Here is a 16,023-nt window from a genome sequence, read left to right as displayed (position 1 = left end):
CAGAACAGTTTGGCGAGATCCACGTCAATCGCGGTATTGAGTCGCGCCCCTGCAAAAGATCTATTCCAACTGCCAAAAGTTAGCAGAGCGGAGCACGGATCACCTGGCGGTGCTTGCAGTAGCACCAAGCCGCTTCTGGTAAGCGGTTGCCGGCCGAGAGAGCTTGGGGAAGCTGGGCGGCGACAGCACCCTGGCTGGGATTTGCAGGAACGTGGCTCTTTTGGCTCCCAGCTCGTAAGCTAGTGAATGTCTGATCCTGTGCGCGTGTCAAGCTCGACACCAACATACAACCCACATCGACGACCTTGGTCCCGACTTTGATCTCCCGAATACCGATCAACGACCCATTGATCGCCGGGCACGGAGAAGCGCTTGCCGAACGGCCCGCGAGGATATCAAAACCTACCAAACGGAGCAGCCAACACCATGAGAGCCTTCCTCCCTCTGCTGGGCTTGAGTTCCCTGGCCCAAGTCACCCAGGCGCTCTACTTCTTCCTCGACGGCACCACGCAGAAGTGCTTCTACGAGGAGCTTCCCAAGGACACCTTAGTGGTCGGGCACTACACAGCGGAGGAGTTCGATGACCAGAGGAACGCGTGGTGGAAGCACGATGGCATCAGCATCTTTATCACTGTTGATGTATGTCAATTGGTGCCTGGAGAGTTGGATGCTCTGCGCTGACACATTCTTCACCAGGAACTATTTGACAACAACCACCGAATAGTCTCGCAAAAAGGCGGCGCTGGCGGGCGCTACACCTTCACTGCGCACGAGGCCGGCGACCACAAGATTTGCTTCACTCCATCCTCCGACAGCGGCAAGCCCGGCTGGCTCAGCACTTCCAACCCCAACGGCGGCATCAAATTGACCCTCGACATGACCATTGGAGAGTCGAGCGCGATCGAGAGCTCGGACAAAGACAAGCTGCAGGACATCCAGTCAAGGATCAAGGACCTCAACTCACGACTGCAGGACATTCGAAGGGAACAGGTCTTCCAAAGAGTATGATTACCACAGCTTGCCCCAGGTTACCAAAGACCGAGCCCAGAAGACTGACTAGCATAACAGGAACGAGAAGCTGAATTCCGAGACCAATCCGAGGCTACAAATTCCCGCGTCGTTCGATGGATGATGATCCAGCTGGTGATCCTGGGAGGAACGTGTGCGTGGCAGTTGTCCCATCTGCGGTCGTTCTTCATCAAGCAGAAGCTCACTTGAGGCAACTTCAATCCGATTTCTGGCGAAGCGAAACGGAAGACATGGGTTCGCATGTGAAATGTGGTTAGGAAAAGCATGTCTCATGAGAGGGCGTTTAGCTACCGGTTTATTAATGGAAATGTTATACAACGAACTGCGCCAACGAGCAGACACTGGGCTAGCGATCCCAGGTGCGCTGCGCGTGCGAGTGGTTCGAGCTTCATTGACGGAAATCGCCCGACGGCGCGGCATATCGAGCTTGTGGATCAATGTGCCATGCAAGACATCAATACCGGGCTATGATTATCTCGACTGGGAAGGTGGCCAGCATGCGAATCAAGAGACATATACATGAGTACTGCTGCATCCCGAAGCCAAATTCCGGGCTTCCTGGAGCGCAACATTGGCACACAACCTCCCTTATTATAGTATGGCCTGAACACCACATCCACTGCCTTTTCAGCCACACCAGTAATCACACCGCAAACAACTGCTTGTGTCACAAGACGGCACAAAACGGCACAAGCCGGAATCCCCAAAGATCTGCCAAATTTTGTTTGGGCCCAGCTCAGAGAGCGGCCGGGCCGGCCGTAAAATCCGAAGCCAAGTTAGAATTCCCCGAACGCCGATTTGTGAACCCCCTGGTTTTCTCCCGACTGATCCCATCTCATCTCCACCATCTCCGGCGCGGGCATTGAGCGACTGCTACTCTTCTGGGAAAGTATACTTAACAGGCTCGTGACCCTGTCCCGCCCTGGCTCATGTTCGCAGACACCCTTCGACACATTTTGCCAACAAGTGTCAAGTCATGCCCAACAACGGCGACACATCCAATTACACCTCTGTGTTCCGCCTGACGCCATTGGGTGACCCCCATCGCAAGGTGATCAAGCGCAACCGGCAGGTCGTCTCGTGCGTGCCATGCCGCACCCGGAAACTGAAGTGCGACCGCCAGCAGCCATGCAATTCCTGCGTCAAGAGGAGCGATGCTGTCTCGTGCAGGTTCTTTGGAGCCTCCGGCGCCGCTAGCGTGGGGGCTCATTCTCCGTCTGTGCCTCGGAAGCAAATGCAGATCAGGCTGCAGCAGTTGGAGGACCTCGTCAACGGGATGATAACGGAGTCGGGCGATTCGGCAGCGAAGGACACGAGTCGCGCGACACCCTCGGCAGAGGGACCACAGCTGGCCGTATCGACCTCAAGCCGTGATGAAGCCGTGTCGCCGGGGCAGTCCTCGGCTCAAGAACAGCTGGGCAGTGAGGGTAACAACGTGCGATATGCTGGAGGCACTAGTTATGCCGCTGTTCTCGAGTGTATTCACAATCTCCAGGAGATCGTGGACGAGGAAGCCCCTGACTACTTGTCGGCCAGTTCTCAGCATCTGTCTCGACCTGGAAGTCAGCATGAGGCCCGAGAAGGGCAACAACAACAGGAGCCTGTTTCTGCTCAGTCTTACGAATCTACAACACCACTTACGGTGCAGCAGATCATGGATTGCTTGCCATCAAGAACAGAGTGCGATAAAATCCTCACATTCTACTTCCAACAGGTCTGTATGTACGAGCTTTCTTTTCTGTTGCGCACAAGGCCTCGACCCGGAGAGCCATGTAGAACTCTCGATCTTGAGCTTTCTCACAGCTTGTTGACGAATCGTAGACATCATCCCGATGGCTATACACTCTGGCCAGTTTCAGCGGGCATACGAAGCATTCTGGAAAGAACCCAACAGTACCAGTCGGCTATGGATAAGCGCGCTATTCTCTGTTTTGTCAACCGCTGTCTTTCAGCAAGCCTCGAAAGCTGCCGGCTGTGAAGGCCTCGGCGAAGCGGGGATTCAAGATGCAGAAGCCAAAGAAAGGATTGAATTGTACAGCAGCATGGCATATCGTTGTCTTGTCGCTGGTGACCACCTTCTAGGGAAGCCGTATTCTGTTGAGGCTGCACTCCTCTTTGTCATGCACCTCGTCCTGCAGAAACGGGACACCGACCCGATGTGCTGGCATACCTTTGGCACTGCCATTCGACTGGCCCAACGAATGGGATATCACCGAGACCCGTCCTATCTGAATCGAAACAGCAACATGAAGATCTCACCCTTCGACGCTGAAATGCGCCGAAGGACCTGGTATACACTTGAACACCTGGACATTTCTTTTGGATTCCTACTCGGAATTCCACCTGTCATCCATGGCGACGATGTTGACACGCAGCTCCCTTCGAACCTGCGCGACGAAGAATTCAGCGAGCACAGCAAATCGCTACCACCATCAAGGCCAGCCTCAGACTTTACACCAGTTCTGTCGTATATTTTCTACGCCAGACAGGTGCAAGTTCTTCGCCGGATCGTCAGGCAGGCCATAGCCATCGCTCAGCCCTCTTATGGCGACGTAATCAGCCTCGACGCCGATCTACGTAGTTTGCACGATGATGTGCCGCCTAATCTTCGCTACAGGCCGATACGGGAAAGCAGTTTCGCCGATGCCCCTGACATAATAGTGCGCCGCATGATACTTGAGATCATGCACCTCAAAGGCATGTGTGTGCTGCACAGGCGCTATCTGACCCTGGGGAGGGAAAATGCCGTCTACGATCGGTCAAGAGAGGCATGCCGTGATGCGTCGCTAAAATTGCTAGATTTGCATGCTGAGTTTGATCAGCAGAGCGGTGATGGAGGGAGATTGTACGAAAAGAGGTACATGGTGACGAATGCTGGTTTCCATGTCTTCCTCTTAGCGGCCATGTGTCTTTGCCTTGACCTGGTGGCAAGCTTTGGGAACAGGTAAGTTGAGTGACTCAACGTTGGGGGACATTCCACTGATCATACCATGATTGCTAGTAAACAACCGTTCCACGATCATGCGGTCTCTGCCCTGAAGCGGGCACGCACAATATGGGGCCGAACAGCCAACGCCTCCAAGGAGTCGGCTCACGCAACAAAGATTCTTGATACTATTCTCACTAAAGTCTCACCACCCGAAAGAGTCTCAAGCCCACAGAACAGCGACAAGTACCGCTATAATGCGGCCGCAGCTGCGCCAACCTCGGCGAGGAGCCCTCATTCAAGCTCACCATCCGAGCAACCTGACACACCAGCGTCCAGCTGGTCAGCAGTAAACAACAAGGCCCCTTCGGCCGGCACAGCAACCAGAAGGGGCTTTTCCGTGGCATGGGACTTTGGAATGGACGCATTTCATTCCGGGCGCACGAGGAACCGAGACTCGGATGATCCGATAGACATGGCCGTAAACGGTGACATGGACTGGGTAAGTCTTGCACCATCTACACCTTTCCCCCTCATATCTGCAAGCCAAGGAGCTGACCTGGACATGCCAGAATGAACTCGATTCGTTTATCCTGGACCGTGAGCATATTGGAAGCACTACTGCTACGTCACCTGTGCCTACAGCCGCGGATGAAAACCCCAGGGAAGGATGGCCCTATATCGAGCGCGGTGGCAGGAAAGCCAGAGAGAACTGGCCATACCCGCAGTATGATCACAATGGCGGATCTACTGAATCGAGTACCATGAGTTTCCGCACCTGGGCGAGGGGCGGGACGACGTTGGGCGGCTTTGGTTTTCCTTGAAGGTCCTCTTGTTGCAAAGCCCGACGGTGAAGTACCGTTATTCAATCTCACGATGGAGATTGAATCAAGCGAGATAGATGAAGTCCACTATGACGAACGTCCCAGAAGGATAAGTTGTTGAATTGGATACATGTACAAAGCCCAGCATGGCGTGACGATGCATGAAATACCTATGTACATCACTTGCAACATTTCAAGCTGCAGAAATGTGGGAACCAAAGAAATCCACCAAGTCAAAAATACTCCTTTTGTAGTGCCTCGTCAACAGCCCATCCGTACGGTTGACCGTCTGCAGGCCATACTGGTTCTCATAGCTCCCAAACTCATTGTTGTCAGCAAAACTCCAGGCCAAGGCCCCAATGACATTCACGCCATCCTCATGGACGCTCTTCAGCGCCTCAGCCAGGAAGTCCAAGTAGTACAGCGAGCGCTCCAGGTCCTGCCGCTGGTCCCCGAGCGCGCGCGCGTACTCGCCGTAGACGGGGAACCCAAACTCGGTGACCATGATCCCGCCCGCGGGGCGGAACGTGTCCCACACGTACCCCAGCTGCTGCCGCACGTACTGCGGGGCGATGTACGAGTAGGCGTTGGACCGCGCGCCCATGGCCCAGCCGTTTAATTGCGTGTTGGATAGCGTTGCACAGGTCGGGAAGAGGGGGTGTGACGTGTTTGCGGCGCATGCTGCGATCCCGCCCGGGGCGGGGCTGGCGAACTGGGAGATGTAGGCGTCGACGGCGTAGAAGTCGCTTGTGCCGTTTATGTATGCGATCTCGTCGTCCGTTAGGGCCGGGAGGTCGACGCCGGATGTGTTGCGGACGACTTCTGGGTACTGCTCGCCCAGGTATAGCGGGTTTGACATGATGCCGAGCTGGAAGTCTTGGTAGCGGTTGGCCGCCTCTACATCGTCAGGGTTGGAGGGGTCCAATGGGAGAGCCAGTGTGCTGGAAATCTTTGTGGAGATTCGGCCTGTGCCGTTGAGCGTCTCCTTGTACCAATGGTAAACATCGGCATGTGCTAGGAGGATGTTCGGTAGAGCAGGATAGCCGAAGAAGTAGCCCACCAGGTTGGGCTCGTTGAATGTGATCCAGACCGGGACGCGGTCGGCGAAGCGCGTCATGACCTGTTTGGCATAGTAGAGGAAATGCTCCCGAAGCGATGCATCCTCAAGTGATATCAGGGCTGGATTGTCGATGTGCATAAGTGTCACTATGGGCGTCACACCGTACTCAAGACAAGTGCTGATAACGTCCTCGTAGTGATCAAGAGCTTGAGTGTTGACAGGAGAATCCGCAACGCCAAAAGGCACGACACGGCTCCACGAGATTGAGAATGAGTAATACGGAACCCCGATGGCTGCCAACCGTGCTATATCCTGTTTGTAGAGAAAGTAGTTCATGTCTGCAGTGTTGGAATCGTTCCCGCTGGTAGGATTGTCGGTTGTCCCCAAAGTGTCGAGCTGACCAGGCCCGCGGCCCTCGAGCTGGAGACCACCCTCGATCTGCCAGGCACTCCCTGCGACTCCCCAAATAAACTCAGACGAGAATTGAGACGCGTTCTGGTCAATTTGCGGTGCATTGTATAGAGCTGGTGGAAAGACAAGCTCGCTGCTGGCAACCGGAGTCGGAGAGGCCGTCGTGGTGAAAGGCGGCTCGGTTGAGTAAGTGTAATTATCCCATAGAGCTACATAAGCACTCTGACCGTAGATTCCATCGTTGGTGTAAGTGGCGTTCCGATCAAGTGAGTATGTTGTATAAGTGACGTTGGCTGGTAATAACGTAGAAGCGTCCGTGAATGAAGGGGCGTAAGGGGTCGCGTAGGTGACGGGCGACGGCAGAGGTGTTGGGTATCGATCCGAGGTCATCTGTGTGTAGGCAAAAGAGCTGTAGCTGAAGGTCGCTGCAGTAGGATCTGGCGCCAGCTGAACAGCATAAGACATGGTCACAAGTCCAGCCAAGGCAAGCCGCAGGACGTTGACACACATCGTGATGGTGGTAGATCTCCCCCTGCCAGAACAGGAGGACAGTTAGGAAGGCGGAGTGGTGAAAGGGCCAACATGTAGGGAACAAAGACAAAAGAACCGGAACAACAATACGACAATTTCGTCATGATATAATTTATCTCCAGCTAACAAATACCATATCCCTGCCATGGGGAACACGCGTTGACTGTGACTTTATTGCGGAGTATGCCGGTCTATAATTTCTAGTAGTAGGATTGAGTCGGGTTTTCCGCGCGGGTGCGGGAAATGAACCCGGCAATTCCCACTAGAAGTTCTCTCCAAATTCGGGCCAGGACTGGCCGAACCGTGTTCAAGAGGAGCGGCTACAACTTATGCGCCAATCATGAATGCCATGGCTCTGATCGATTTTGCTTTGACACTGTTTTCAAGACTTTGTTTCCAACAAGTGTCGCATCTCTACTTGTTCTTCCCGCCTGATTGGCCCTTACACGCAGTATGCCCCATCTCGTTGCGAAAACCGGCTGTTTTGCATGTCAATACCTCGTTGTGCTCGACGACATGTTGGTCGCAAGTATTTGGAAGTGTTGAGACAAATGGCCCGGGTCACCATCTCGGTGAGGTTGCACAGAGGATGGAAAACCCGAGCGGCCCAGTGAATAGACTGATTGTAGGCAAAGTTGATTCTGGGATGATTGGATAGACTGTGGTTTGACACTGACGTCAAGCCGTCTACTTTATTCTTTATTGATGTAGTTGGGTCTGGGCCAGCGAGGAGACCTGGCTAGGATTATTGGGCTCCCAGAAACTGAAGCATTACGTCCGGTCAACAGCGAGCCTTTGAAAGCCAGTTCATCAAAGTATGTTGTGAAAAACAAGTATTGGTCGCCGTAGATAGACGAGGACGAGGACGACATTTGCCTGATCGACCGGGGCTTGATAACTGAACTCTGGCTACGGATGCATTGTCGATGCTTGAGGAATCATCACAGAGCCACGATCAAATCTTCAAGTTGTGAACAGGGGTGTTTGCCCTGAAATACTCTGGCAATTTGCGGCGCACCAGTCCCCCACCATTTTTTCTGTTTTGAGCAGCGAAGGAGAATTGTGTCTCATTTTTATTTATAGAGGGCGAAGCTCGCTGGTCTGGCTCGATTGTTTAGCTACTTGGGACAATAAGACGGCCGAGAAAGTGATGTGCTGGACAACTGTTTTCTCACCGGATTTAGCGGGCTTTACAGCAAGGCGCAAAGCTCTATCCTTTGAAGTAGTGGGGTTGAGCTCGATCCCACGTCACGGACCCAGAAGATAGGATCTCGAGATCGACTCAGTTCATACTATAATTATAAATCCGGACAGCAGTCAGAGCTCGTGTCCACCATCGATTCAAGCTTCTATTTTGCTTGGCTCTCCCTCAACGCCTCATCCCACCACTCTCAACATGTCACTCTCAGGAAAGGTCGTCTTGATTACCGGTGCCTCGATGGGCATCGGCGCCGCAATCGCCCACCAACTTGCCAGAAAATCAGCAACGCTGATCCTCTGGTCACGGTCCTCTGACAAGCTTGAAGAATTAAGCAGCGAGCTGAAGGCCATCCCGGGCGCCGGTCCGGTCCACCACTTCGCCGTCGACGTGGGCAAGCACTCGCAGATTTCCGAGGCCATCAGCACCATCGTCAAGCAGCTTGACGCCCCCATCGACATCCTCATCAACAACGCCGGACTCGCCCTCGCCGCACCCAAGCTCTTCCCCGAGCAAAGCCTAGAGGACATCACCACCATGGTCAGCACCAACATCAACGGGATCCTTTACACCTCGCACGCAGTCCTGAATGAGGGCCGCATGCTCGCTGCCGGGAGGGGGCAGATCATCAACATTACGTCAGTGACTGGGCTGGAATGCCCGCCGTTCCCCGGCGAGGCTGTCTACCACACGAGCAAGGCCGCCCAGGAGGCATTTACGAACATTCTGAGGAATGAGCTGAAGGACACGGACATCAAGGTGCTCGCGGTGCGGCCGGGCGTGGTGGCTACGAATTTCCACGAGCAGAGGGTTGGTTATGACAAGGACAAGTACGAGGGTTTCATCGAGGGCTACGAGCCGCTGGTTGCAGATGACGTTGCCGAGACGGTGGCGTGGGTGCTGGAGAGGCCGGACAGGGTGAGCGTGAAGGCTCTGGATGTTGTTCCTACGGCCCAGAGGAGTCTGACCGTGTTTGATCGGAATTGGAACGAGAGGAGGGAATCTCGGGGCTAGACGGCTGGCATCACTTAGCTGGGCGAACACCCTTTGTGGCAAGCGGCATAATGCATAATGCGTTTGCCTGGGGTAGCCAACTCACTGAGACTTCATCCTCAAAGTGAAAACCTGCAGGTTTCAAAACAAATTGGCTTCGAAATTCCCGCCAGGCACCTTGAAGGCACGGTCCGGACACATTTAGGCATGCATCAGTTCCCCCGAGAATGCCCCCTCCCCCCTGAATTGCTGTTTAGCTACCTTTTTCGGGAAGATTGGTTACTTCGATGATGTCTGAGGCTGCAGAAGACCAGACACTGGGAACTTGAATTGACTGGTAGGTACATCTGTCAGTCAATTGTGCCAAAGACTGGCTTAGGTAACCGGATGACCGTCAGTTGTACTCGGGCTTAGTGGTCAGTGTCTTATACAAGCATGCACGTGCACTCGTTTTCCATAAGAAGGCATCATGGTATCAAGTGCCAAAAGAATTCATTCGCAATGTGCTGAATGGCTAGGGGCAAACCGCAACGGCCCACAGACGGTTTGTCGCCAACACCCAAAAGCCGTCACCTGTCAAAGAAGGTTCAAGTCTTTCATATCTGTCGGCGTCGAAGTTCCCACCTCAGCAATTCCAAAACTTCCCAACCCAGCGAATCCTCCGTTTTGGGCATGGTTTGCACCACCTCAAATCTACTCTGTGGCACAATCGGACTCGCCATCAGGGAGGCAGCGGCAAGTGCCGTGGCCGTTCTCGCTGCGCGCCTTGACGTGAGGAGGGTAGCAAGCATCGTAGAAGATCATCTCGTCGATGCCGGTGGACTCTTGAGCGCAGATGAGCTAGCCATCAAATATTAGAAAAGAGTCCGGCCTTCGAGTCTGACGCTGAGGATCTGGCCGGTTGTGCCCAAGGAGGAACAGGAAGGCTAGTTGATAGGGCAGGAAGGCAGCAAGGCAGGGCAGGAGAAGCAGAGGGCATTAACAACTGACCATTGCTCCAGTGAGGGCACAACCGTTCTGGTGGCCGTAGCAGGGGTCGCCAATGTTTCCGGTCCTTAGCAGTGTGTTAGAATTTACTCAAATCTCTGCCACTTCCAAGTCAACAAGAACGAAGGGCTGGGAAGGCAAGTACCAGCAGGTGGAGTTTTCAGCGGCGAGAGTGGCGGAAGCGAAGGCAACGATGGCGACGAGAATGCGTGGAGAGAACATCTTGACAGACTTGACTTGGTTGCCTTGGATGGGTTGACTTGTGTGATATCGACAACTTGATTTAAGAACTGAGTCTTGGTCGATGGGTCTTGACCGGTTCGAGGGTTGAAGGTGGAAGGATTCCTCGAAGTGTGTGGGAAGGGCAGAAGTTGGTGGGCTTTTGTACTTGTGGGAAGGGGGATAGCCAGAAAGGCAGTCACTGCAACGCCTGGCCTCGTATTGGCAGTGCCTTCCTAACCCGTGCGTCACTTCTGAAGAACATGGGCCGAAGCTGTTGCTCTCCAGTGAGTGGTCACGTGGCAAACAACACTGATGCTGAATTCTCTGTAAGGAAGATCAGTGAGTCACGGAGGATAAGTCTCCACTGTTGTTGGTGGTCGTTGCGAGAGGCTCTACGTTACGAGAAGCTCTATGAGTAATCCATGATGCCTGAGGATCACGGATAGGGAAACACAAATACAGCTGCAGACAAAGGAAGGGATCATCGGACGGTGGTGAGAGAGAAGGCATTATTTAGCAGTGTTGTCTCACATATTGATATCTTGAAGTGGGAGCAAAAGTAAAAAGGGCACATCTAAGCAGGAATTCACCCCTTGAACTGATTGCTAGGATCCTAGCCATGTAGGTCATTCTACTATGTAAGTGTCAGAGAAGCATTCCAAGGATCAGTGACCTTTCAACCAGAATGGGAGCTATGAAGAAAGAGCTGTCACTCTCTGTTCGGCTGTAGAATTCAACAGCAGCTACAAGCTTAGTGGATGTGCTTTCAAGGCGTATCGGACCGACAAACTCAAGGTTAGCAAAGCCAAATCGGAAGAGCTCCGACAGACATTGCAGACTGTAGTTCTCTCAAACATATTACATCTGTGCCATACGGAACGGAGAGGACGAGCAAGTTGACCCTGGGGGTTATATAAGTAGCTTTCCAGTCAAGATTTCTCAAGCTTTAGAGCTCCCGAGGGCATTGAGGTAGGGTTGATTTGTCAAAAGCTGGGGCCGCGGCTCTTCATATATGGAGCATTTCTCGACTTTAAGATGGCAAGGCACCGGAATAGCTTCAATATAAAGGACGTTCTGCTTGCAAGGCCTGACTTTCTGGGTCGGATAGACCTGTCCGATCAACAAGACAATATCAATTTGTTGAGAAAGCCACCTGTCACAGTCACACATCGTCTGGAATTATGCAATGCAAGAACTCTCTTTTAGTCATTCTTGAAGTGCTCTACCAAAAAGTCAAGGAAAGTCGACCTCAATGCTGAGCCCCAACGTCATTCTGGGAAAGATCCAGAAACGTCTGTCATGTGCCATTTGTCCACGTCGTGCTCCTTGAGTGGTATCCCAGAGCAACCACAGGCATTACATGCCATGGAACTCATGTCGGCAGTTGCTTGAATGGTCACGTCAGCGCCTAGTGAGCTTTCAAAAGCTGGGTCCAGTGAGAATCACCGCGCTCTTCTCTCAAGAAAACCAGAACTCGGGGTAAAATTCCAGTTTCCCATCGTCGATAAGGCGTTCTATCCACTTCCTGATTCTACAACACTCCTGCTGAATTGGCTCGTCATCTGGCGCGAGTTCACAGGCTCGGCGAATAGCTGCAAAAGCCGTCTCAGCCATTATCGAGGCATCTAGAAGCCGGAAGATAGTAGCCACTGTACAGCACAATTGAGCCTCCTGAAAAGGCTGGGGCGACCAGCCGTCGTTCTGAAAGCACTTTCCAGTCGTGCCTGAATCGGTGTAGCAGTGTAATACGAGATTTGCGTATTCACGTATCGAAGGTGGTGCCCAGCCACGACTCCTTGCAAGATGGCCGCCTTTCTGGATGAACCGAAGGATTCCAGAGACACGGTTGGCGATCAGCTTGTACTGGAGCTCGATGATGGGGACCACGCATTCGTCGCCCCCCTGACGCCTTAGTTGAGCCCACCGCTCTGTGTATAGCTGGATAGCATCTGACTCCAGGACTCTCCGGGAAATGCCAGCGGGGAACGACTCGTTTGACAAGCAGAAAGTCATTCGCGCAATCTCACATATCCCGAGCGCCTTGGTCCACGCCACATTCGCAGCTTCGGGGTCTCCTGCTGTCTGCTGCAGGATCTCGGATCCCTCCTGCTCCAAATCACGGATGTCGTCGAAGAACTCGGGCGGGTCCTTTTTGGATCGGATGTCCTGCAGAACGGCCGCGTATAGACCAGTTTCCCAACCAGTCCCTGCGCCACGAATCGAAATGTCCTTGAAACCATGGAGTATGGTTCGATATTGTTGAAGGATCCGTGACTGTGTCTCATATATGCTCATGGATTCACGTTGTGCATAAGTTGGGGGCCAATGAAGAATGAGGGTATGCTTGGATTTCGGCCCAAAGTAGCGGTCGGCTTCGATGTCGAATTTTCCCATTAGGGCGTGGCAGAAGGGCTTGACGTCTCGTTTGTGAAGGATGAATTGCCATTCGATCACGCTCTTGTTTGCATCAGGTCTGCTGGTTGTTCGTTCTGCATTGACTGGTAATTCAAATATTAGCAAGTGCGCCACATGCTGTTTACCAAACGATGATTGTTGCAAGCACTGGCACCATAATTGTGACAAGGTAGCAACCAAGGTGCTCATTCGAAGGTGGAAGAAATATCTTGGTACATACTGCGATGATGCATGATACAGAAATTGCGGTACTTGGGATGGATCACGGTGATCCCAGACTTGTCCGTCAAGATGCGCATAGAAACTTCGCAAGACATGTGAGATTGGTGGTACACGGGTGATCCAGATACCATGACCAGCTGAGCCCGACGCACGACCACATCTAGAGCCTCCCAGTATACCTTCCTGTTTGTCAACAGGATGTTGGTATTCATGTATCGCCATCCGGATGGGTCTCGGCCTGAACTGAACAACAGTCCAGGAGGGGTGAAGGCGAAGATGGCAGCTTCGTAAATGTCATCACGGATCTCTTGGGGTAAATCCATGAAACGGAAAGGGGTGACAGCTACCACCGAACTGGGATTCATTGTGGCTTGGCGATCGGTGACGAAGTCCTGAGCCCGGAACAAACGGTTTTGGATCTGGAGAGATCCAAAGGTGGTGTGGGAAGAGAAGGATTGAGTGGATCGGACGAACGTTTTGGTCGATGCAGAAAGCTGAGGGGGTGGCAACGAGGAGAGGTAGGCGCTCAAAACCGGATCAAGACTGGCTGATATGGGCGTAAAGGGCTCCGAGTCAAGCTGTTGAGATGCGAGACGTCTTGGATGACAAAAGGCAATTGTTTAGAGGCTGGGGACTTGTACAGCCAGGCACCTGTAAATGTGATCGAGAGCGAAGAAAGGTTGTTGGCGCCTGTCGATGGCGTCGTCGATCTCCAAGATCTGGATCAAACGGAGCGGATGATGTCCTTATGGACAGTGCACAAAGCTTGGTCACTGCGGTGCAGAACGGTGGATTGTCACATTCGTGGGATGACTTACCGTTTGTTGAATGAACCAAGACCCATCCCTTGCTTTGGACTGTGACTTGAGATCTCCACAGTTTGTGTTGGCCTGCTGCTTACGTGGATGTTGTGGACAGGATAGGGCTGGCCCAAGATGGTTGCTGTTGTGACCGACAGCCGACGAAAGATAGACACAGTGATGAAGTGTCACAAAAGGTTTGCAAGCCTCAAGGGACGGAGCTTGCCAAGAGAAAGAGTTGAGGAGGAGGGGTTTAGAGGCTGCTGTGATGGGTGTGCAGAGGAGGAGTGCACAGGGATGTGTAGATGAAAAATAAACGAAGAACGTCGCCCAGTGGGATAGGAAAAGGCTAACTACGAATAAAATTGGTCTTTAATGCAACTGGCAACACTGGTTTGGGCCTTCACACGTCACTCAAATAGGTGGCCTTGTTAATTCTAGCTTGTCACCGTCAAGGTGATCACTAAAGTTACCCAATGAGCAATGTTTCTCATTCACTCTACCTGGGATGCTCTTAACTATACGGAAGAGTTGAACAGGCTTTTCCCTTGCTGGCAGACTATTCATCCACACAATTCCAAACGAAAGGGAACTAGGCATTTGAGAGAACAGGCCAGGAGCCAGAGTGCACTGCCATTGTGTCCTTCAGGCAGATAAAGGAAATCAGAGTGGGGTGCTGGACTGCGAAGTTCTCACAGATAGAAGTCCTTGGCATTTTGGCAGTGCATGGGAGTGGAAGCCAGTGACACAAACACACATGTACGGATGATTGCAAACCTTGGAAGGCCAGGATTTATGGTCTTCTGGTAATTGGTTTTTGCATAATAAGATTTCAAATAGTTTCTGCCCACGAGCTTCATCAAGCAACATGACTAGGGCCTCGTCATAGTTTCATTAAATACACAATATTTCTTTTTGGCACTGTAGCCTCATCCAAGAGCTGCCTCCCGTTTCAACACGCAGCAGCTTTCAAGGCGCCCTGAGTCCATCATGTAAAAAGGGGTGGCTCTCCCTGGCAACAGCATCGCTCTCCTCATCACGACCATCAAAATGACAAAGTGTGTCTCTTCTCAGAAACCTCAAGCAGCCACTTAGGCTTACTCGAAGTTCCAAGAGACGGCGACACGGCCGATGTCCTGGGCGTACCCGAGCTCGGCGAACACGACGGGCGTGACGTCGACGTCGCCGGTGGCACAGCCGGCGCAGCGGTCGGCGACCGTGGCCAGGACCGAGTTGCCGTTGGGCCCGTGGACGCGGATCTTCTTGCCGCAGACCGGGCTCTCGTTGGGGTTTGCGTAGACGCCGTAGTCAGCTTCTGAGAGGGCGGCGATGTGCTGTAGAGAAAGACTCGGGTTAGCCGCTGTGGACCATACAGGTTTCTGAGGTGAGACCTCGAGGCAGGCAATGGACTTGTCAATTCTGTCGGAGGGGCTGCTGGGAGGACCGGTGGGTGACATACGTCAGTGAGGGTGTTCATGGTGCCGCAGGCGGTGAAGGCCGAGCCGATGCCCTCGGTGTACCATGTCAGGCTGCCGCTGGTGATGCCACGGGAGCTCTGGGGCGCGGGGGCGGCAGTGGCCAGGGCGGCGAGGGCCGTAAGGGCAGTGGCGATGCGGAACATTGTGAATGGTGGTTGTTTGAGATTATATTAGATCGGGGATTTTTCTTCTTCGTCTTTCAAACGAGAGTGTCGGCGGCCCAGTTTCGGGGATTAAAGAGTGACTTAATCAAAAATGAAGGTAGTTTAGTTGGTGATAGTGAGGGTTGGGGCGAATGAGTTGCTTGAAGGAGAGAAAGAGACGAGAGCTTCATTTGGATAAGAGGCCGCATTTATTTATTGTCGTCCAAAGACCGCAACAAGACCTGTCAACACCTCAAAGAGGATGCCCAGATCGGCGCGGGAGATTGGTTGGCCCATCGCTCCTCCCGTTCCGCTGGCTGATCGATATCTTGGTCGGTACTCCGTCGAGTCTGTTCAAAAGGGGCGACGATCACTCCGCCCTATTCGAGTATGCTCCGATACCCATCACTCGACCCATATGTAGGCTATTCCGGGCTTTGTAAAATACCACGAGCTCTCGGGGCATCGCAGGTTCACAGCAAGGATGTTGAGTCGTCAGGCGTGTGTCGCGATGTAAAATACGTATTATTCATCTCAGATGGGGCCTCCACAGGGCTGATGAGAACCCACTTCAGCACGACCACTGGGGCCAGTTGCTTATGCAGATCGACGCTTTCAAGGGGCAGGGTCAGGGACTACACGACATGTCATACGTAGACGCCGCGTCTGTACGATACTTCAGTCGCACAGCCCGCTCTCAGATTGTGCTCACCCACCCCCAGACCGCCCTGCGTACCCACTTACAGAAGCCACTTTGGAGTCTGTCAGCGACATACAGATGTGC

At 53.0% G+C, this 16,023-nt stretch overlaps 7 protein-coding genes across 7 annotated transcripts; 3 read left to right on the top strand and 4 right to left on the bottom strand.

The window, feature by feature from the left end:
• Positions 1 to 426: 426 nt before the first annotated feature.
• INS49_012098 (uncharacterized protein) lies at positions 427 to 1,218 on the top strand (the record flags this gene model as incomplete). The annotated part of the gene is made up of 3 exons (XM_043172803.1): positions 427 to 639; positions 697 to 1,002; positions 1,069 to 1,218. 3 exons carry the CDS (start codon positions 427 to 429, stop codon positions 1,216 to 1,218), a joined length of 669 nt encoding a protein of 222 aa, XP_043022100.1.
• A 787-nt stretch (positions 1,219 to 2,005) lies between these two features.
• INS49_012097 (uncharacterized protein) lies at positions 2,006 to 4,779 on the top strand (the record flags this gene model as incomplete). The annotated part of the gene is made up of 4 exons (XM_043172802.1): positions 2,006 to 2,747; positions 2,851 to 3,973; positions 4,031 to 4,457; positions 4,528 to 4,779. The coding sequence occupies 4 exons, from the start codon at positions 2,006 to 2,008 to the stop codon at positions 4,777 to 4,779; spliced, it is 2,544 nt and encodes an 847-aa protein (XP_043022099.1).
• A 193-nt stretch (positions 4,780 to 4,972) lies between these two features.
• INS49_012096 (uncharacterized protein) lies at positions 4,973 to 6,715 on the bottom strand (the record flags this gene model as incomplete). Its single annotated transcript, XM_043172801.1, has 1 exon — positions 4,973 to 6,715. The coding sequence occupies one exon, from the start codon at positions 6,713 to 6,715 to the stop codon at positions 4,973 to 4,975; it is 1,743 nt and encodes a 580-aa protein (XP_043022098.1).
• A 1,462-nt stretch (positions 6,716 to 8,177) lies between these two features.
• Positions 8,178 to 8,993, top strand: INS49_012095 (uncharacterized protein; the record flags this gene model as incomplete). Its single annotated transcript, XM_043172800.1, has 1 exon — positions 8,178 to 8,993. The coding sequence occupies one exon, from the start codon at positions 8,178 to 8,180 to the stop codon at positions 8,991 to 8,993; it is 816 nt and encodes a 271-aa protein (XP_043022097.1).
• A 672-nt stretch (positions 8,994 to 9,665) lies between these two features.
• On the bottom strand, positions 9,666 to 10,181 carry INS49_012094 (uncharacterized protein; the record flags this gene model as incomplete). The annotated part of the gene is made up of 3 exons (XM_043172799.1): positions 9,666 to 9,812; positions 9,963 to 10,026; positions 10,105 to 10,181. The coding sequence occupies 3 exons, from the start codon at positions 10,179 to 10,181 to the stop codon at positions 9,666 to 9,668; spliced, it is 288 nt and encodes a 95-aa protein (XP_043022096.1).
• A 1,458-nt stretch (positions 10,182 to 11,639) lies between these two features.
• Positions 11,640 to 13,183, bottom strand: INS49_012093 (uncharacterized protein; the record flags this gene model as incomplete). The annotated part of the gene is made up of 2 exons (XM_043172798.1): positions 11,640 to 12,679; positions 12,817 to 13,183. 2 exons carry the CDS (start codon positions 13,181 to 13,183, stop codon positions 11,640 to 11,642), a joined length of 1,407 nt encoding a protein of 468 aa, XP_043022095.1.
• Positions 13,184 to 14,715: 1,532 nt separating this feature from the next.
• Positions 14,716 to 15,239, bottom strand: INS49_012092 (uncharacterized protein; the record flags this gene model as incomplete). The annotated part of the gene is made up of 2 exons (XM_043172797.1): positions 14,716 to 14,952; positions 15,078 to 15,239. 2 exons carry the CDS (start codon positions 15,237 to 15,239, stop codon positions 14,716 to 14,718), a joined length of 399 nt encoding a protein of 132 aa, XP_043022094.1.
• Between the last annotated feature and the right edge of the window lie 784 nt (positions 15,240 to 16,023).

The sequence above is a fragment of the Diaporthe citri genome (genome assembly GCF_014595645.1).
Source record: "Diaporthe citri strain NFHF-8-4 chromosome Unknown scaffold_6, whole genome shotgun sequence".
Taxonomy (NCBI): Eukaryota; Fungi; Ascomycota; class Sordariomycetes; order Diaporthales; family Diaporthaceae; genus Diaporthe; species Diaporthe citri.
The sequence above is the reverse complement of the archived record's forward strand: the minus strand, read 5'-3'. Positions and strand labels throughout refer to the sequence as shown.